This window comes from Octopus bimaculoides, chromosome 24 (genome assembly GCF_046866305.1).
Source record: "Octopus bimaculoides isolate indiv1 chromosome 24, ASM4686630v1, whole genome shotgun sequence".
Classification (NCBI taxonomy): Eukaryota; Metazoa; Mollusca; class Cephalopoda; order Octopoda; family Octopodidae; genus Octopus; species Octopus bimaculoides.
The window spans coordinates 33,152,682-33,175,612 of NC_142951.1; the positions used below are offsets into that span (position 1 = coordinate 33,152,682).

Here is a 22,931-nt window from a genome sequence, read left to right on the forward strand (position 1 = left end):
TATATGGAACCCCCCACCCACACACACACACACACACACACACACACACACACCTGCAAGGACCATATGGTTCCTCGGGGGCATATGTATTCCCTGGGGCCATATGGATCCCCAGGGAACATGCCTCCCCAGGTGCCATATGGATTCTCTGTAGGTTTAAAAAGGTTGCTTCAATATTGGCTTATGGAACTGAGATACTGGTACCAGTACATAAACATTAAGGCCTCAAGTTACAGCTGTATCCTAAGAGCGATTCTATCTGTGGGGGGGGGGGAATAGTCGACCCTAGGGTTGTGACCTTCAGTCAACACTGCTGGTGCAAAAGAGGATCCAAGATTATGTGCCAACTGAGAGGGTTATGTCTTGAGGTCTTACCTGCATCCTGGGCCTGTACCTTATCCAGCAGCAAGCCTCTACTGACTGATTTTTCTTTTTTTTATCCCCCACCCGTATCTGCCAAAGCAGGAGGAGTTAACGAACATAAAAACATAGCGGACAGGGAACCATCACTCAAATTTATAATAGAATGTATATCTTTTTTTTTGCTTCTCTTTACAGATATTCAGAATAAGAAGCCTGTTGTTTGTCAGTTTGCCAATCCTTTGCCTGATGACAGCCACAAGAGAACTGAAGTAAGTTTTATTTATTTACTTAGGTTTTTTTTATGTGAAGGTGTATGGCTCAGTGGTTAGAGTGTCAGGCTGTCAATCATAAGGTTGTGAGTTCGATTTCCTGACCGGGCTGTGTGTTGTATTCTTGAGCAAGACACTTCATTTCATGTTGTTCTATTTCACTCAGCTGTAGAAATGAGTTGCGATGTCACTGGTGCCAAGCTGTATCGGGGCCCCTTTAACAGTCCCCTTTGTGATAAACCTGAAATATTGACAGTCCCCTTTGTGATAAACTCAAAATGGTGACAGTCTCCTATGTAGTGAACCTAAAATGTTGACAGTGCCACACAACTTGCTGAGCCAAGACCACCTTTAATTGTGAAGGGTTACTTTAGAGAATAGGGAACAGAACAGGTTTGTTTTTCTTTTGCTTCAGAGAATCCATAGGAGCTCTCTCTCTCTGTATGTATATGTATTTATATGTGTGTGCATTTGTATGTATGTGTGTGTGTGTGTGTCTGTATGTGTGTGTGTGTGTGTTTGTATATGTGTGTGTTTGTATATGTGTGTGTGCTTGTATTATATGTATGTGTTTGTTTGTGTGTGTGTCGTCGTCGTCATATATATATTTATATATATATATATATATATATATATATGTATATATATGAAATATATAAATATGGTGTATACTTATAACAAAGGATGTTCTCAATTTTTCTTCATCAATATTGTTGATGTTGCAGTATTTATTTTATACTTCTTCACCACCAAAACCACCACCACCACCACCACTATATGTGGGTTCCATTTATAGGACTGAATCAAAAATACACGTTCCCCCCCCCCCCCCCGGTTATAATCTCATCATTCTAATTAGCTGAGCCGAAAACAGTTCCCATCCCCAGCACACACACACACACTTGTTGTCAGTGTGTGTTGTTACATCAGTATTAGAAACCCAGATCTTTTTGGCGGTGCCACGACACGACCTTTAGGGTCAACCTTCTTAGCTTATCTCGCACAGTCGAAACCCACACAAAAACACAAACACAAAATGCTTCCACTTCCTCAATAGAAAACAGCAGTGCTTCTGTTTATCATTCTACTCCCCCTACCCCTCCTCTTCGTTTCCTTTACTCCCCCCCCCCCGCCACACATCTCCTCCTCCTTCAGTGTAGAATTTTCTTTCTCCTCCTCCTCGTTCTCGTTTTTCTTCTCAATTATTTTTCCTGGTTTCTTAATCTTCACAATCTCCGTCATCAACATCGTTATCACCATTAATTAGCGTTATTGTCATCATCATTATAATCGCCACAACCTCCATCACCACCACCATTATCATTGTCATTGGCATCATCATCATCATCGTCATTGTGGTCATCCTCATCAGCATCCTTTTCTCAATAGCTTCTTCCTGGATTTTTTGGTTTTTTTCTCTTTCAAGCTTGACTTTCTCACTCACTCTCTTTTTCTTTATCTTTCACTTCCTCGCCATGTGTGTGTGTGTGTTATGCATAATTTAATTAAATTCATTGGTAATTAACTAGTAGAAACTGGTGAACAATGAAGTAAAGTTACACATTTACGTTTCTCAGCAGACTGAAACAAACTAAGTTTAAAGAGTATTGAGATGTCGGAAAGAGAATAAAAGTGACACAATTTCATTGTGGGACAGGCTTCTTTTACTCTTCATCTACGAAATCCTTCCACTCAAAAGACTTTGGTTGATCTGGTGTTATAGTAAAAGACACCTACCCAAGGTGTCACACAGTAGTAGTAGTAGTAGTAGTAGTAGTAGTAGTAGTAGTTTTTGTATTGTAACAGGGTGTGGCTGCATCCACCATTTGTTGGTGATTCCCTACTACTCCTGGCAGGTGACACCTTTGTGCCCCTCAGGCAGCAACCCTCCAACCCATGGGTCTGTTTGGGTAGTCATTGCTGGTGAGGGTTTCATAGGGGTCAGAGTGTAAATCCTACCTCGACCTCTCTCAGTTCGCTTGTTACCCTTTTTAGGACATGCAGAGGAAAATGTTTAGTCTATTTCTTTGACAAGCTGGGTCCTCACTCAGTACATAGATTACTATCAATTAATTAGGCTATTAGACCCCAGTAGGGTGGGGTGGGTGGGGCAGGCCATCGGCACCTACCTTGTGTGTCCATTCCTTAAGAAGGGGGCCCACTAATTTTTCTTTCCTAGCAAATGGACCTACATAGAGGCTGTCTTGGATCATGTTGGCTTGCTGGCTGGCTGGCTGGTAGGCTCTGCCGCTTGTTGAGGGTTGTGGTGGTGGTGGTGGTGGTGGTGGTGGTGGTGGTGGGAGCTAGCCTGGTTATGGAAGAAGAAATGTTACAATTTAGGCTATTGGGTTTACAAACGTTATCATCACCACCACCACCATAGCTGCTACTGTGCCTGCTCATGGCCATTAACAGTAGTGGAGGTGGTGGTGGTGGTTGTGAAGAAGTCCTTACTTCTCTTATAACATCATATGGTGTTTATTTAACAGCCTGGAGTATGTTGCCCTTCCTCCCATGTCCACCACCTCCTACACATCACACCTCTGCATTTTCTCAGTTAAATACATCAAGACTGTCAACATTGACACACACACACACCACCCTACAACATTCCCCTTTCCCTGCTAGTTCTTGTGGCGGTAGGGGGGGGAACCCCATATTTGAGGGTGCAGAGAGGACAAGGGGTGAAAGGGTTGTCGAAGGGGTTGGGGAGGTAGAAAGGGGTTTGGTAGGAATAAAGCAGTTTGGTTTTATATACTGCAGTCAGATATCAATCAGTGTGTTTATATATACACACACACAGATGGAGAGAGCTGTGGTTTGGTGTGTGTGTGTGTGTATTTGCATGTATGCGTGTGTATTTGCATGTGTGAAGTGTGAGTGTGTTGTGTGCATTAATGAATGTGATAAAAACCTGGAACCAACTGTGTGTAATGACATCTGAAGTGTGCTCTGAGGAGTGGTGTGTGTGTAGGGGGGGGGATAGAGGGTGGTGAATAGGCAGGGGTCAGGTCAGTTAAGCTGTTGATGTGAAGGGATAATAACATAAGGGCTATAGGGAGGCTGTATGGGGACTGTAGGGAGAGAGAGAGATAACAGATGATGGATTATTTTGGGGGATATTTCAACCGCTGCATTACTTGATTTGCTAGATAGAAGAGTCTTTGAAGCACTGCATGGGGTGGGTGTGTGTGTGAGAGAGAGAGAGAGAGAGGGTGTGATAGAGACAGAGGGTGTGTGTAAGTGAGAGAAAGAGTGTGTGTGTGAGTGAGTGTGTGTGAATGAGTGAGAGTGTGTGTGTGTGTGTGTGAGTGAGTGTGTGTGAGAGAGAGTGTGTGAGAGGGTGTGTGTGAGCTCTATGCACATAAACATGTGCATGCATACCCCAAACATGCACAAACGAAACTCTTTACAGGTCGTTCAGCCTGCTAAAAATAGCATCTGAACTCCCCTCAGATCACTCCTTTGTGTGTCCAAAGCATTTTCACATGGAAAATAGTTATTTTGTTTAATGTCACATTTGTCACACTTTTTGGATTCTCTTCAAAAATATTCATCGTGCATTCCAGGTAAAAAAATTTTGTGTTTAATGCTTACCTGGGGAGACAAACTTTACTCTGGAAAGTGAATCAATATAATTCTTGCGAATGTTCGAGATATACAGCTTAGATAGCTCATGCTTGGTGTCTCTGATTGTCACGTACACCTATAAAAACACACACACACACTCACAGGTAGATACTTTTTTTTTCATTTTTTTCTCTCGATATTTGATAGAATTTATCATTCAATCTTTGACTGTATTTTTCTAAAGATTATTTTCAATATTTTTTTTTGTTACAACAGGCAGTTGTTATGGAAGGTAAATATTGGAAACGAAGGCTCGAGTCAGTTACAGGAGAATACAAAAGCTGGCGTAAGTTTTCGAAAAACCAAATCACTCGTGCGCGACGAAACTCTACTACATCTAAAGTAAGTCTTTGTTGTTGTTAATGCAATTGTTGATGTTGTCTGTGTTGTTGTTACAGAGCAAACTGAGGCACAAGTTGTTGTTTGTTCAACTCAAACATTTATTAAACAGGAAAAAAAAAAAAATCTGTATGCTATAGGCGCAGGAGTGGCTGTGTGGTAAGTAGCTTGCTTACCAACTACATGGTTCCGGGTTCAGTCCCACTGCGTGGCACCTTGAGCAAGTGTCTTCTACTATAGCCTCGGGCCGACCAAAGCCTTGTGAGTAGATTTGGTAGATGGAATATAATTTCCTTAGTTTCTCATATCTAAAATATGCAGCACTGCTGTCTACTTCTTGAAAGGTCTTGTGATTCCAAGACGTAAAGTAATATGTCTTCCTCACCATGTTCTGTATAGACCCTCCAAATACTTCAAAAGTTACTGATTTAACCTGATTTTTTTTCCTTTTCTTTCAGGGCAGCTCCCAAAACAGTCTCTACGAGTGGGCCTTTCAGGGACTTAACGCCACAGAAAGCAACGACGCTTACAAAATTGAAGACATGGAGTTTTCTGATGCCCTCTTTTCACTTTCCCAACCATTTCCGTTTCCCAACCCACGTGAACTGAGTAAGTATATTGCCATTGACTGTGTCTATGATGTCGGTGATTAGTGTGTGTGAATTATTGTTGATAGTACAGAGTAAAGATGTGCAGTTTAGTGGTTAGGGTACTTGGCTCATGAGTGTAAGGCTGTCAGTTCAATACCCAATGGCACATTTTATCCTTGCACATGACTCCTTATTTCATGTTGCTCCAGTCTACTCAGCTTTCAAAAATGAGTAGTGCCTATATTTTGAAAGGACCAGCCTTGTCACACTGTGTCGTGCTGGATCTCTCTGAGAACTATGTTAAAGGTATGTTGTCTGTGGAGTGCTCAGCCACTTGCACATTAATTTCATGAGCAGGCTGTTCTGTTGATTGGATCAACTGGAACACTCATTGTCATAGCCGATGGAGTGCCAGTTTTTTTTTTGTTCCTGATAATACAGGATGAAAGATGAGGTAACACATAAAAGGCACTATGCTGGTTCCACGCAAGAGGCACAGATGATGATGCCACATAAAAAGTACAGGCGATAGTGCCATGTAAAAAATACTGCTGTTGGTTGCACATGAAAAGCACCCAGTACACTCTGTAAAGGGGTTGGTATTCAGAAGGGCACCCAGCTGTAGAAACCATGCCAAAACAGACAATGGAGCCTGATGTGGTCCTTGGCCTTGCCAGCTCCTGTCAAACCATGCAACCCATCCCAGCATGGAAAACTGATATTAAATGAGGATGATGATCCCTGGGGCTCATAAAGTTTAGGCTTAACTCAGTTTCTATGACATATAAATGACCGAGATGACAGCTTTGCTTTCACCATTTTCTAATTTCTTTTTAACATTAAATTCTAATATAAATGTAATCTTTACCATCTGAAAGGTATTTGTAGAACATTTCACATCCACTTTTATGAGAGTTGTATGAGGGAATTCATATGTTATATGCTAGAGAATTGGATGTGTGTGTATTAGAAACTGTTCTGAAGCATTTGTTTGTTGTATTGTTTTCAGTGCAAACTGGTTATGTTGATTTGATCCAGCCAGTGTTGATGCAGCTCCAACCCAACTTAGAAGATTACATGGATACCATAGAACCAATGCAGCGTAAGTCTGCAGCTCTCTATCTCTTCCTCCTTCCCCTCCTCCTCCTTCCCCCCCTCACACCACTCTGTATCTACCAAAACTTCTGCTTCCCCATGAAACCGTGTTGGGTGGGTGGGGGGGGGGGACTTCTTAACTACCCTGCCATACAATATTTCTGAATTTCTTAATGGTTGATCATTAATTGTTATAATTGAAACATTTTTTATTGTTTTAATCATTTTCTTTATCTTAATTTCTGAATTTCAGTGTTCTCTGATATATTTAAGTCTCAAAACCTGCCGACTTCTACAGTCACTTCTTATCAGGTAAATACATAATAAATATATACATATCTTTGTTTTAATTCTTAATTTTTTTTTTTTAATATCCTACGCAGATATATATGTTATTCTGTTGTTGTGTTATCATCACCATCGTTATTTTTGTTTTTCCATGTGGACGTTGATTGAATGTGAGTTACTCAGGCAATAAGGCACGTAGCTTAGTGGTTAGGGCATTCGGCTTGCGATTGTAAGTTCAATTCCTGGCGATGCATTGTGTCCTTGAGCAAGACACTTTATTTCAGGTTGCTCCAGTTCACTCAGCTGGCAAAAATGAGTGGTACCTGTATTTCAAAGGGGTCGGCCTTGTCACGCTATGTGTCACGCTAAATCTCCCTGAGAACTACTTTAGGGGTACACGTGTTTGTGGAGTGCTCAGCCACTTGCACGTTAATTTCACGAGCAGGCTGTTCTGTTGATCGGAGCAGCTGGGACCCTCGTCGTCGTAACCGCCAGAGTGCTCCTTATTCAGGCAATATTCTGCAACCAGATGTCTTCCCTTTTAAATCCTTATTTGCTTTTTTAAGCATTAATTTGATTCCACTAGCATACATAGTGTGTGTGTATATATTTTTTACTTGTTATAGTTATTAGACTGTGGCTATCCTGGGGTACCACTTTGAAGGTGCCATGCAGTGGGACTGAACCATATGGTTGGGAAACAAGCTTCTTACCACACAGCCACACCTTCACCTATTAATAATAATTTTATTTATTCATTTATTAGTAATATGAATCCATCAATGATTCGTTAAATAACCTGATATTCTTCTTTTGTTTTACAGTCTGAGCCTAACTTGCTCTCCATGGACAGTGACCTTACATCTGAATTAACTGCTCAAGGACCCCCCTTAAACCAGCAAGGAGGGGTACCCTCATCAGATCCATTAAAAGAGAAAAACTGTTCTTTAGGGATCTCTTCACTAAAATCCACACACACCATGTCTCCTGCTCCACAGACTAATCTTTATTCAGTTGCTCCTGTACAGTTACAACCCCAGCCCCAACCACAACAGCAACAGCCCCTGTCCACCCTAAACCTGTTACAAAGCTCCGCGTTTTGTTCTCCACATACTGTGAGTCATGTTGGGGGCGATGGTCAAGCACCGTTATTAACTGACAGTTCTATTTCTCTCCAGCCATCAGAGCCTCAGGTGCCAGAGCAGATGTTCGACAAAATGCTCCAACAATACACAAATGTACTGCCTAAAGTTGATGCCCCTCAAGTGGTCAACCCCATTGTGCACCAGTCCTTAAATCAGTTTCTCGGCACTGGGACTACAGTGGTGGCCCCCAGTTACAAAGGAACTGCTGCTGTAAATAAAGACCCTGCAGAGGTGAACACCATTCTTTCAGCATTGATCAACGATGCGGTAAACTCCTCGCAACCGAACCTGGCCCCAAACCCCTCAGCGGCTTGTACTCCTCCTCCACTCTCCATTCCCCTTCATCAGAAAGACAGTATGGGAGCAAGTTCAATCGTAGACACGCCGGCAGTACTGGACATGCACCCGGCAGCGGCTGGCAACGTGTCTCGAGTATGTCAACCTGGTGAACAGATCTGTCCCCGAAAGATCGGAGTAAACAATTTTGCTCTCGTGAGTAGTGGTGCTACCAGCAGCAACAACCCCGACAGCCTCTCTATAGGTCTGCCGAGGCTCGACATTGCCCTTCGCCATTCGCCGTCATCCACAGATATCTCAGCACAAGTGTCTCCCATTGTGTCATCGTCAGCAGCAACAGATCTTCACCACAAAAGTTCCGCAATCGGCAGAAGGCACTCTTACAACAGTTCCTCCCCGCTACTCTCTACCACGAATAACAGCAGCAGCAGCAGCAGCAACAACTCCAGTAGCATTACTGGTAGTGGTAACTATCACAACAACAAGAAGAATAACAAAAGTAGTAGCAGTGGCAGCAGCAGCAGCAGTGCATCATTTAATCGGAGTCAAGGCTTTGCAGTACCCTCTGTAAGTAATAATAATAATAATAATGATAATGATAATGATAATGATAATAATAATAATAATTTCTACTACAGGTACAAGGCCTGAAATTTCAGGGAAGGTGGGGACTAGTCAATTACATTGACCCCCAGTATTTGACTGGTACTTATTTTATCAACCCCAAAAGGATAAAAGGCATAGTCGACCCCAGCGGAATTTGGACGCTGAAGACAGCAGTGATATCCACCTTTAAGTGGGGATAAATATTTACCTTTTGGCCCATCTACAGCAACAACAGCCTCTGTCCACTCTGACCTTTCATCATCTGCTACAAGGTCACCTCCTCCAATGCCTTTCCCATCTCAAAGGATCTTTGTCTTGCAAGTGACTTGGTAACCCTGCCAAGGGTACATCAGGCACATGCATCACAACCGCATGTGTGCAACATGGTGATCTCATATCAAGATAAACAGCACATGACCTTGCAGGTGGGGCCCCAGTTAGAATTTTCTTCAGGTCGAGTAGCCCATCTCGCTCAACCCTAACCCTAACCACTAAGCATTTTGTCCGGCTTGCTAACGATTCTGTCAGTTTGCAACCTTATGATAATAACAATAACAATAATCCTTTCTACTATAGGCACAAGGCCTGAAATTTTGGTGCGGGGGAGGGAATTGTAAAAAAGGAGATGACGAAGGGTAACATTAGAATAATTAATTAAGATAATTTCTTAATTTTTCATACAATTTAATTTTGTTTTTGTTTTGTTTTGTTTTTTTTGTTTCTTTTTATTTTCAATATTTGTTTCCTTGGCTAATTTTCTTTAGAGCCCACAAGTAGCCAAAAGTAAACACCGGCCAACAACCCAATCCACATCTACAGCAGTAGCAACAGTATCCGAGATGCCTTCACCATCATATACAACCAACCATACATTTCTAGCACAGTTACTCACAACAGGTAAAGCTGTTTGTTCTCGTTGTTGTTGAATCTTATTATTGTAATTATTATAATTATTATTGAGTGAGAGAGAGAGAGCAGTGCATGCCATCAAAGTGACACTGGGGTACAAATATACAAAGCCCAATGCACCCATCATGACTGCCCGTCTAATAAGGGTACATCAAGCACATGCATCACAACCACATGTATGCGTGCGCATGTATGTATGTATGTGTCATCATCATCATCATCGTTTAACATCCGCTTTCCATAGGATTTGACTGACGATTTGACTGAGGACTGGTGAAACCGGATGGCAACACCAGGCTCCAATCTAATTTGGCAGAGTTTCTACAGCTGGATGCCCTTCCTAACGCCAACCACTCAGAGAGTGTGTGTGTGTATATATATATATATACATATATATATATATACATATATATATATATAAAACAAATAATGAGTATATGCATATATACATACAGGTATGTGCATACCTACGTCTACCTGTATATATAGGTGCATATCTGGGCACAGGACATTGCAAACAAAACGTAGACAAGAAAATAATAATAACCAGAGTGCAGAAGAGACACAAGCCACATAGAGAACTTATATATATATATATATATATATATATACACACACACACACACACACACACACACACATATACACACAGGTTAATTTATGTTACAAACACCATTTGTTATTTTCAAAATTATAGTTGAAACAAAGGTAGTGTCATACCACAGAGATATGTCATCAAAATAGCTATGTAGTTGAGTTTGAACTTGTCTAGCTTCCTACTTGGCCACCTGGTTTCCATTCCTGGAACCATTTGTATTAACTCACCTTCTACTGTTATGATATATAAAAAAAATTTTTATTTTTTTTTATTTTGGTTCAGGCACATATCCATCTCCAAGCATCGATGTGAAACAAGAGCCGCATGCCAAAACCTGTGCTAACACAACGGCCACTTCAACCTCAATCACCTCCTCTACAACTAACTATGCTCCCATCAGGCCAGCACGAGAGCCAATCTCTTCAGCTGTTCATACACCCATCTCAGTTGCTTCTGCCATACCAACCAGTATTCCTAACAACCTTACCAATGTAAGTAACCCGCAGCATCAGTGTAATTACTAAATCTGAAGTTAATTATTATATGTAAGATGAGGTTTAAGAGTTCTCATTATTGCTTGTCTATAATGTTCGTTATGGGATACATTATGTATTTTGCTGCTTGAGCTATGTGGTTTATATACTGTGCTGTCTGTGTGTTTATGATGTATATGTTGTTGTTTAGCCTCTGGTCAGCTCCGGTCAGTTCTTGCGTGTCCTTTTTAGATACCAGTGTGTTCTATTTCTAGTAGGACATTAGTTTTCGGTGTTTCACATCAGGTGTTTTACATCATTTTGATCTATCCCAGAGAAATAAGCTGCCAAATTGTTCATATACTCAGCAAATCCAGTAACCATGCTACTAATTTGCATACTGTCACACACACACACACACACAAGCTATATATTTATGTATTTTCCACTTTATTTATTCTTCATCTGTTTTTCTCAGGTACCTTCAGGGAATAAAGCAACCAGTTCAGTACCCAGTTTCTCCAACAGTGTCTTAGTACCCGCAAGAAATCAGCCCTTTCACCAGGACACCAGTGCCTTGACTACTACGAAGCAGGGTCAGTTTAGCTGAATGTTTATAATTACTCTGTCTTTATCTCTTAATGTCCCTTCTGTGAGTGTGTGTATGTCTGGCATATGGCGTAGTGATGAAGGCTGGAGGGTATATCAGCCGAACAACAAACAAGATGAGGACAAATATCCGTCAAATGTAAATAATGTACCATAACCATGTGTTCAGAAGGATTCTTTGGGGTTTGTATTTATAGTCAGGTTCTGCTGAAACATCATTCATTGGTTAAAGCTGTGTTTTTTTTTTTTATATAATTACAGGCAACCAAGGCTTGCAAAGTGAAATTAGTTCTAAAGCAGACAGTCCAATCCTGTGCTTAGGGAGTCCATTGTCACAAGGACAAGACATGGATGTGTCGTCTTTTGTAAGTTGTTACTGTAGAATGTTCTTTCCATCTCTTCAGTTATTCATCATCATTGTCTTAGCAAGATTAAGACACCTGAATCGCTAGTACAGGAGATTAACAGTTTCACAAATGTGCTATTTGTATTGTGTGTGTGTGTGTGTGTGTGTCTGTAGAATTGTGAGCAGGTACAATTCCAAATTTTTGTAAGGAGAGGTATAAATGGTATTTTCGTTTTTTTCCATAAAAAAATAAAAACTTAGTGTGTGTGGATCGTGGGCAAAATTTTGGCTGCAGTTTGCCCGTGAATGGCACATTGTTTGTCCTCCACCGTTGCTTAACTACTGGTGTTGGTTTGTTTACGTCCTCATAACTTACCAATTCAGCAAAAGAGACCAATAGAATAGAATAAATACTAGATTTAAAAGCAGTTACCATGGTCGATTTGTTCGGTCAAACCCTTCAAGGTGGTGCTTCACATTGCTGCAGTCCAGTGACCTGAAACCAGTAAAAAGTTGTTAGATAAAAATAAAAGACTACATAGATTGCAGATTACTTTCTGATATTTGTCAATTTGTAATAGAATTCACATCAGTAACTGATTCCTTGATCTCTTTTGTTTTTCCCCTCTCCTTCAAAGTCCACCCAAACAAATGTGTCGAGCTTGAAGCCGAAACAGAACCGGGTACATCCCAATGAACACAGACGAGTCTCACACATATCTGCTGAACAGAAACGACGGTGTAATATAAAGGTACGATGTCTATTGTTGTTGTTGTTGTTGTTCCTCTCACTTGCTTCAAGGTTACTTCAGGTAAACTAGCCCCGATCGCACTGGTTTCAAGTTCAAATCCTGTGAGAGCATTTTGTTACATGCTGTATTGATTGGATGGCATAAAAGACGCCCAGGCATATTAGATACACTTCAGTTCCGGTAGCACATAAACAAGAAAAAAAATGCTTTTTATGCATCAGAGCATGAAATATTTAAAGTGGTCTAGCCCTATTTTACAAAAACATTACAAAAATACTTCTTTTATGGATTTGAACGCAGTTTGGATAATGGACAGAGTCAACGACTATTGAAAAGGTTGCATGACAACGAAAATTTTAAGAAAAATGAGTGGAAACTTTACCAGTGTGTGTGCGTTAAATAATAAGGCACTAAAAGATAATGACTCTCACCAGACATGTCCTCGTGTACATGTCTTTCAAATCTATTCTATAAATGTTCCACCAACATAGCAGATGAACTTGCTAGTTAAGAGTACAATACAATAGTTGTGACCAAGATTTGAACCTGAAACCTGTGCTTTTATGTCATTGCTATTATTATCTATCTAGCATTGATCTATATATTTATTTATCAATCTATTTGTAATTGTTATTGTTCTCATTGCATTGTTGTAGTTTATTATTGATCATTTGTCTCATTATCATCTCGTTATGAGGATGAACATCGACCTTCATTATCATTTGCTTTCATCGTTCAACAGAGTGGCTTTGATGTGCTTCACAGCTTGATTCCTTCACTGAAGCAGACCCCTACTGGCAAAGTTAGTAAAGCTACACTGTTACAGAAAGGTAAGGAAGGTTCTGATGCTATATTTACCGTAGCTACACCTTGCTTTATTAAATTCTTCTTTATGCACCAACAGCAGCAGCATCAATACCAAACACAATGTTTGCTTCTCTGCTTTGACTTGAGATGAGGATCACCTCAAAGCATTCCACTTGGCTTTTTCTCTTTCTCGATGACATAAGTGGCTTTTAGCAACTCAATTGATTCAATTTATTTTTGATATTCATTGGAATCAATAGATATCAGCTTCTCTTGATATTCATTGGAAAGACTTGACATTTTTTTTCTTTTCTTTTGGTCAATGGTTTAGTCTAGCATTTCTTGATTTTATCATTCTTGGGGGGCTCTTGAAATATATTCTATGTCTCAAAGAACCCTTACATGCACATTTAATATATAAATATATATATATATGTGAGGCCCTTGCTGGTGGCACGTAAAATACACCCATTACACTCTTGGAGTGGTTGGCGTTAGTAAGGACATCCAACTGTAGAAACCATACCAAATCAGATTGGAACCTGGTGCAGCTCTCCAGCTTACCAGTTTTCAGTCAAACCATCCAACCCATGCCAGCATGGAAAATGATCATTAAATGATGATGACGATAGCTTGACAGGTTTTGCAATTTTCGTAAACAAAATACTCATTCAGACGGTGTTGTTTGTTTCCAGTTCTCCACATAAGCATACCTGGGTTGTTTGATGTTCAATAGACCAGGAAAACTGGTGAGGGTTGGTGTCAGGAAGGGAATTGAGCTGTAGAAAACTCATCCCCTAACATTGACTCATCTGACCCATGCAAGCATGGAAGAGTAGATGTTAAAACAATGATACTGCTGTTGATTTATTCTGTTTCCGACAATGTTTTCATTATTTTTTTTTTTTGTCTTCTCCATTGTTGCAGCTGCTGAATTCTGCAAAAAAATGAAATCTGAAAGAGTGAAAATGCAAAATGAATCTGAAGTGTTAAAGTTAGAAATTGACAGTTTAAATTCGGACATAAGGTAAGGAAGATCTTTGTTTCATCTTTGATTTTGTTTCAGTCCCTCGACTGCAACCGTGCTGGGGGCAGCACCTTGAAGAATTTTTAGTCCAATCAATCAACTCTAGTACTTGTATTTTTAAGTCCAGTACGTATTTTATCAATCCCTGTTGCCAGACTGCTAAGTTATGGGAATGTAAACAAGTCAGCACCAGTTGTGAAGTGAAAGGTGGTGGTGGGGGGACATAATGCATATATAGGCATTTAAAGAGTAAAGAACCCCCTTTCGGTCATGAATGAACCTGGGACTACACCTGGAAAGTTACCTCCAACGCATGTCTGGGCAAGGTTGTTTATAGAAGACCAGCAGTCGACCATGCATACCAGTCTCCTCTCTCCACGCCACTGATGTTATCCAAGGGAAAGGCAAAAGCTGATAGAGTTTGGCACCTGTGACGTCACAACTCATTTCTACAGCTGAGTGAACTGGAACAATGTGGAATAAAGTGTCTTGCTTAAGAACACAACACACAGTATGTTCCGGGAATTGAACTCACTACCTCATGATTGAGCTAAACCTTGGTGAATATGTCATATGATTCTTGTTATCCTAAAATGGTGCCAGTACTGTCTGTAAAGTAATTGGTGAATATTGGTCAAGTTTAATAAAATTTAATATGTACTTACTGCACGAAGTGTCATTGTTGGGCCAAAAACCCAGTGAAGAGCCCTCCACAGGAGCTAGATTAAAAGCCGTCCCATCAGGCGGCTTTTAAGCTAGTGTTGAATATATGGTGATTTCACTTGTGCTGGTGCTACATTAAAAATACACCCAATACACCCAGTAAACTGGTTGGCGTTAGGAAGGGCATCCAACCATAGATGGAAGCAATGCCAAGGACAAAAACATAAGATAAGGCTGTACTGACTAAAATGACATTGTAAAGAAGAACCGGTTCTCAGGCTATGGTGACAGCCTGTCCAATCCCTGCCAGACTGAATGGTGATAAGATGCATCTGCACGCATGCACATGCACTCCCATTTCTGTCATTCAGGCAAAGTTAACTCAGTTTTAGCCTCCTACCTTCTCCAATGCTGCTTACCTCTCCCTTTCTCCCCTCTCCTTCCTCTCCTTCCTTTCTCTTCGCTACCCACTTTCCTTTATATATTCCAACCTCTTTCTGTTTGTGGCCACCACACCCTATAATTCATTCTTCTTCTCTTTATCTATTTCAGTTACTGTCAGTCACAGCTACCAGCTACAGGGGCTCCTGTAACGAGGGCTGACCAGATCAATGAAATGTATGATGAATATGTCCGATTACGAACCAATCAGAATTGGAAGTTTTGGATTGTATCCTTTTTTGTTTCAGTTAACTTTCTTCATATTTAAAATTTCTTTCTCTGCTCTCCTTCCTCTGTACTCCTTCCTCCGTACTCCTTCCTCTGTACTCCTTCCTCTGTACTCCTTCCTTTGTACTCCTTCCTCTGTACTCCTGCCTTTGTACTCCTTTCCTTGTACTCCTTCCTTTGTATGCAGCCCTTCCTTCACACTCGTCACCTTCACCATCTACATCTCTACCTCCACTATCAAAAAGTCCACTGTCCCTACACATCTCCACCACCCTCTGCACATCTTGTCAAATCACCACTCCCAGCGCTGCCACCACCACCACCACCACTCTCATCCGCACCTCCATCACAATCTGTCTTCGCAACTGTACTATCCCTGCTTCCCCATCTGAAAAGTCTGCATATCTTATCAAAATCCCCCACTCATCACCACCATAACCCCACCTCTCCACACCTCCAGTCAATTTGTGTGTGTCTCTCTCTATATATATACAGCTCTACCATCCAAGTTCCTTAACTCCCTCTAAACAGTTCAGTATTATCACTCGACCACTGTTTAACACATACAACAACATTGTATCGACAGCCAGTATGGATGAGATGTGTCGTACAGTAATGAGCTGGTTTGACCAATACTGTTCCCTTGCTGCTCTCAGACCAAGTGAGTACTTACTTACCTTTCTTATAGTGTTCTTATCTGCTTGCAGGACCATTTCACTATCTTCTTTTTCTTGTCTTTACAACATCTTTGGCATTATCTTTTCAACATTTCTTATATATGTACAAGTGTGTGTGTGTGTGTGTGTGTGTGTGTGTGTGTGTGTGTGTGTGTGTGTGTGTGTGTGTCATTGAAGGTGCATGGCTCAGTCGTTAGGCGTTGAGCTTACGATCGTGAGGTTGTGAGTTTGAATCCCGGACTGGGCTGTGTGTTGTGTTCTTGCGCAAGACACTTTATTTAACGTTGCTCCAATTAACTCAGCTGTAGAAATCACTGGTGCCAAGCTGTGTCGGCCCCTTTGCCTTTCCCTTAGGCAACATCAGTGGCATGGAGAGGGAAGACTGGTATGCATGGGCGACTACTGGTCTTCCATAAACAACCTTGCTCGGACTAGTTCCTGGGAGGGTAACTTTCTAGGTACAATCCCATGATCAGTCATGACCGAAGGGGATCTCAGCGATGTATTGTTGTTATTATGCAAAAGTGTTGTAAGTCCAAAACGTTGCTTTTTCAGAAAATGAAAAAATAGTTTCACAATTCCATAGCAAAACCATTGTACAACACTTTTGACAATTTTTGATACCTTGGCATCTGAAGTAGCTGGAGATACGACAGTTTGACCAAAAGAACTGGCTATTGCAAGCAAAAATGAATATTAAAAAAATGTGCATTTGGCCAAATTTGGACATATGGTTTAGTGATGTATTTGAAGGACTTTGGTAGTGTATAGAATAGTATATTGTTAATAATAATGGACTCTCCCATGGAAAACACTGAATGTTCAGCTTTTTTGCCAAACGACCTGCACAAATAATTTGTTTATAATGATCAAATGTATGTGATGTCCTGTTTTATTGTTTGTCCCTCTTTCTCTCTCTCTCTCTCTCTCTCTCCCCACAGTGGTCTCAAATGCGTTACGTCAAGTGAGCACGTCCACAAGCATTCTCAGTGAACCGGAGCGATTGCCGGAACAAGCAGCTGCGGCAGTCGGTCTGCAGCCCTCAGCGTCTCACGGACGATGAGGGAGCCAGGTGAATCGACCTTTGTTTAATAAAGGAACGACGCTACAGTAAAACTCAGAGTACTCGACGACATAAACGACCACTGCAGCAGCAGCAACAACAACAACAACAACAACGAGTACAGCCACCATCACCACTACTATCATTTGTTACTACCACCACTACTACTACTACCACTACTATTACATTCATTCACTACAGATACATGCGGTATGCTGTTGCACCACTGTTGTGACAGCTGCATTGTTGGGTCTCCAGTGTCACCACCACCACCACCACCACCACCACCACCACCACCAACATTGCCATCACTACTACTGCTGCTGCTGCTGCTGCTACAACTACAAAAAAAAAGATAAACCCTACTAATACTACTACTACCACTGCAATAATTACTACTAAACTGCTGCTGCTATTTTTCCATGCTGCTGTTCTGAGGATGAACCAAAATGACGAGGAGGGGGAGGTGGAGGAGAACTTTTTCTAATGTTTTTTGTTGCTTTTTTTTTTTTTTCTTCCACTTTGTGTTGAAGATTGGTCGGATAAGTGGGCAGTGGCGAGGGTGGAGAAATGGACTGGAAGGGACCTACCAGGTCTAGATTCTTTGTTGTCTTTGTCATAAATATTCGTGGATATCATCATTACCCCTTTTTTTTTTGTATTTTTTTTTTTTTTCAAACGCAAATCTTTAATTATTAACTCTGTGTGACTTTGTATAGGGCTGTCTCGAGTGTGATCTAATGCGAACCGAAGTGAAAATGGAATCTAAGTGTGACACTGTTGTTGACAGTCAGTCCTTGACGGGTGCCACCTAAACATAACTGATCGTCTCCCTCCTTACCCTCCACTCCTCCTCCTCCTCCTCATGCCACCCTGCTCCCCACCCACTCCAAGCCTGGCAAGCAAACACGCGTCCCCATCACATCACATCGTATCACATTGCGATCGTGTAGCGTCGCATCGCATCACATTACAGTACAACACATCAGACCAGACTGCGTCGCGAGAGATGCTTTGCATTTCTTGTTTGACTCTGTTAGAAATAGCAGCCAAGTCTCCCTCAAATCACACCCTGTTGTCTTTTAATGTCTAGGCAAACGTGTTCCTGCATACAGAGTTGTTACAGTGGGGAGTGTCTTTGATCACGCAGGTCTACCTGGTCATGGTTGACCTGGGGTTCAATAACAACAACAACAACAGTAATCACACACATCACAGATCATTATGAAAACTATACCTCAGAGAATGATTTAATCCAAAACAATTTTCTTACTCCTCCCACCCCCCTCCTGCCTACATCCATCCCTAGTGTCTCTCACTCATTCATACCCTATTTTTCAAAAACAATAAATTCTTCATTTTATGATATATATATGCACACACACACACACACACACACACACACACACACACATACACGTTATATATTCATACATTCATGCATATATATATACATATACATATGTGTATATATATATATATATATATATATATATATATATATGTTTATATTTATTCACAAACCTATTGAAGTAATACGCGTCCTGGTTCGTTTGCAATTTCAAGAGAATGTAGGGATTTTAATAGAGGTGAGTAGGGGACAATAATGAAATATTTCTATCTACTTTACTCTTGCCCGTATCCCACTGTTTTGTCAAGTTCTGTGGGGTGGGGTGGGGGGTAGGAACAAAGCAAGTTTGGCTATATTTTTTTATAAAATGTTGTTGTTGTTGCTGCTGCATACTACTAACAGGCAGATATATATATATATATATATAGCAACCAAGCTTAAGAAAACCTCTAAGAGACGAAAGCAGTATTTATACTGGGAAGTATTATTTATTGCCATCTAAACATGGATGTTGTATAAGAACAGACGATACTGCTACTTTAATTCCAGGGGGATACCTGCTCCAGCTGGTTATTCACTGCAATTTATACTCTCTCTCCATATATATATCTTGTGTGTGCAGTTGGCTGCATGACTGCTACTGTTGAGTTTAGATAGAGCTCTACGTAGACCATCTTCAGGCAGTTTCTTTCCAATTCAGTGGAAAAAGCAGGAGAGATCTTAATGAACGCAAGTTCATATCATTTGTTCCCTACTCAACAGCAGAATGCACAGATAAACACTTGTTTTGTGGTGTCTTGGGAAAGCCACCATACCAATGAAATTAACACACATCCACACAGGTTCAATTCCACTCATCAAATATCTGCTTTTTTTTTTTTTTTGGTGGGGTGGGGGACCTTCTCAGTGACTATCGAATAAATGAGTGGAATTGAACCAGTGTGTGTGTGTTAATTATATATTGACATGATGATTCTCTCCAGACACAATAAAATTTGTTTCAGCATGTGAATCCACATAAAGAATCTTTTAAACCAGATATGAAAACAAAATAAACACTTGTGTTTATCATAATTTCTCACATGTATGTATGCATGAATATATATATATATAGGTAGGTATGGGGGTGTATATATATATATGTATGTGTGTATATATATGTATATATGTAGAGAGAGAGCAAAGAATGTGTAGTGGCTTTTGCTGGATTGAGGTGTTGGCTATCGAGGCAGCTGTAGGCCAGGGCTCTCTGTGATAGCTTGGGGGGGGGGGGGGGGGGCTTCCACAGATTAAGTGCAAAGTTATTAGAAATGATAATGGAGCCCTTGCAGAACTTGTAGCTGACAGAGCCCTGCGGAATCTTAATCTGGCTCAGAATGTTTCACACACACACACACACACACATTGCACAAAAAATAATAAACATATGAAAGAACCCCCCCCCCCCAAAAAAAAATGCATATATATATATATATATATATATATATATATACATATATATGTGTGTGTAAAAATAAAAATGTCCCTTTCTTCCTCTCCATCTGTAAACAGTATCAACCTCATCTCTGCCCTCAACCATTTTCTCTCCAGTTTTGTGTGATCTGAATATTTTTTTCTTTCTTTCTTTTTTTGTTTGTTTGTTTGTCACCCCCTTTTTTTTCCTTCCTAAACAGCACTTCTATCTTTCTATCTCTCTCTCTCTCTCCCTCCATCTCTTATGTTTTTCTTCGTTTTTGTGATGCACTTGTAAATTAACATGGAATTATAAAGAAAAAAGACACAACAAAGCAAAATATTAATTATTAATTACAATTCAAAAATGAAATATATAAAAAAAAACAACAATGAAGTTACAAATAAGAAACGGGAAAAAAAAAATACAAAGACAAATTAAAAAATTAATGATTAAAAAAACAAAAACAATTTGAAGATTTTTTTTTTTTTAATTTACTATCCCCTCCCCAGAAAGAACATTTATTATTATTATTGTTTTTCTCTGACTTGACTCTATAATTCTGTTCATTGTACGGCTCATTGTAGAAGTCTGGCGAAAGTTAGTGAACATTGATGTGATAAATTATGTGAAAAGAATTTCAGTAAATAATTTCACTACAAAACTTCTTCTCTTGGAGAACATTCTTGTTTTTCTTTTTAACTCTTTTTTTGTGTGTTTTTCATTCATTTATTTATGCATTATTTGTTTAGTGTGGTTTTTTTTTAAAGTTAGCCTCCCCCCTATATTTGTTTGTTTTTTGGTTTCTACTTCTGTGTTTCTATGTATCTTTCTTTGTCAAACTCTCTTTATCTGTCTAATGACCTGTCTATTTCTGCCTATGGCTATCTATCAATATCTCTTTCAGTCTACCTGTCTTTCACTTTGTCTCTCTATTTCTTTGTCTGTCTGTCTGTCTCCTTTTCTAATAGAATACAAAGGAAGCCATTATGCTCAGCAGAACATGCATGCTCTGCACTGCATAAAAGCATTTATTAATATATATACATGCATATATATATATATATATATATAGTTTTAGAGAAAAGAACCAAAGTTCATGAACTAATCCATGAAAATCCAGTCACATATAGAAAAATTAATAAGTAAATGCACAATTATACATGACTGGATTTTCATGGATTAGTTCATGAACTTTGGTTCTTTTCTTTATAACTATATATTTATATTTTATACTGTGAAACTCAATTAAATTCAATTTATTAAAAATTAAATCGAGTTTTTACCTGTAAATTTGGATTTTTATCCCTAATATTATTATATATATATGTATGTATATAGTAGCTTGATACAAGACCAGAAATTTGGGATGAAAAAAACAGTTAAATGTATCAATATGAGTCAACCTCAGTACTTAAGTGGTACTTTATTAAAATAAAGTACTGATCCCAGAAGGATGGAAGGTGAAGCTGATTGCAGCTGGATTCGAACTCTTTGAAACCAAATTAATGATAATATGCTTCTATTGTCTGTTTTATCCTTTGCACAGGTATGCCAGTTCTGCTGGACATAACGAAGCGGGGTGTGAGGTACACTGACACTATTAGATATGAGAAAGGAAGTACAAAGTATGCTGAAGGAAGTACAGAGAATGCTGACGCTGGTGGACCATGTCAAAGGGTATGTGATATATGTCAACACTGCTGGGCATGAATGGGGTACATCAACACTGCTGTGGATGAAAGGGTACAAGATACACCTATGCCTCTGGGCATGGTAAAAGCTGCTGGACTTGAAGTGTATGGAATGTGCCAAACTTCAGAACCATGACAAGGGGAGTGTGGGGTATGCCAGCACTAGTGGAAACGAAGGAGTACCCCAGGGAGAAAACATCTGAGGATTTCTAATTTAGGATTTTTTTATTGTTATATTACTTTGTTTTGTTTATTTTTGTTATATTTCAGGCTGGGTGTGTGTCTCCTGCCCCCAAATACATGCACTGTATATTTGTTCTTCATTTCAGCTTTATAATTCTTATGGTGATGATTTTAGTATCTTTTGTCTGAATCTCTTTCGTCACACCTCCTGTGACCTCTTCAGCGACTCTCCATCCCATGTGTCTCCTCTTGTTTTAGTCATTCATGTTTTATTTGTCTGTGCTTTAAATATGCGACATCAACATGCATGAAACAACTGACCAACATGTCTGACCAACTGGGAGAGAAAAAAAAGGGCAAGTGCCTTCATCTTGTCCCACAAGTCACTGGTGTTGTTAATCTATGGATAGAGGGAGCCTTCTGGGCATGATCTGCTAAAAACAAGTTACAAATCCCACCTCACTCATGCTCCACCAGCTGAAAATAATAGAAATAAAAGAAAAGGAATTATTTTATCCTTGTAAATCCTCGGTATTGTTTAAGCTATGAAAACAATGATGGCTATTGATTCTGTCTTGGCTCAAGTCACTCCTAAAAAAAAAGGGAATAAATAAAATAAGAAGCCAAAAAACAAATTGTTTTGCTAGCAAATTTTGCATGGTTTATTTTGGCATATTTTTTTGCTTTTTTTTTTTTTAAATTTTGATTTGGAAAAAAAAAAAATGCTTTTGATATCTTCTTTTATCCATTTATCTGAAGTGAGAAACCCCCCCTCTCTCCCTCCCCAAGATGTATGGATGGACAGAAGTACAGCAAAAATATTGAAAAAAATTCTTTATCAATTGAAAAAATATATGGTAAGATCTACAGAATCCATTTTTTCTAGTTCTTTGGGTTATTTTTTTAAATTTTTCAGAAATTTGATTTTTTTTTCTTCTTTTACAGTATTTTGATAATTTCTTGGTTGTTGTTTATATATATACATGCATACATATATATATATATATATATATATATGTGTGTATATATATATAT

At 39.6% G+C, this 22,931-nt stretch overlaps 1 protein-coding gene across 6 annotated transcripts in view; it reads left to right on the top strand.

Moving 5' to 3' along the window:
* The window catches only part of LOC106880689 (carbohydrate-responsive element-binding protein), a 98,015-nt gene extending 75,102 nt beyond the window's left edge, over positions 1-22,913 (top strand). For 2 of the 6 annotated variants that reach the window (XM_014930751.3, XM_014930752.3), the window contains 16 exons: positions 559-632; positions 4,479-4,604; positions 5,060-5,210; positions 6,201-6,293; positions 6,540-6,598; positions 7,399-8,583; positions 9,387-9,519; positions 10,412-10,620; positions 11,081-11,198; positions 11,473-11,576; positions 12,196-12,309; positions 13,052-13,139; positions 14,044-14,143; positions 15,359-15,476; positions 16,007-16,136; positions 17,094-18,274. In XM_014930751.3, the coding sequence (XP_014786237.2) occupies positions 559-632; positions 4,479-4,604; positions 5,060-5,210; positions 6,201-6,293; positions 6,540-6,598; positions 7,399-8,583; positions 9,387-9,519; positions 10,412-10,620; positions 11,081-11,198; positions 11,473-11,576; positions 12,196-12,309; positions 13,052-13,139; positions 14,044-14,143; positions 15,359-15,476; positions 16,007-16,136; positions 17,094-17,215 (2,924 nt within the window). In that variant the 3' untranslated portion in view covers positions 17,216-18,274. Of the gene's footprint in view, positions 1-558; positions 633-4,478; positions 4,605-5,059; positions 5,211-6,200; positions 6,294-6,539; positions 6,599-7,398; positions 8,584-9,386; positions 9,520-10,411; positions 10,621-11,080; positions 11,199-11,472; positions 11,577-12,195; positions 12,310-13,051; positions 13,140-14,043; positions 14,144-15,358; positions 15,477-16,006; positions 16,843-17,093; positions 18,275-21,568 lie in introns of those variants that run through there. The other 4 variants (XM_089341418.1, XM_089341419.1, XM_052976779.2 and 1 more) reach the window with 3 other exon arrangements.
* Positions 22,914-22,931: the final 18 nt, after the last annotated feature.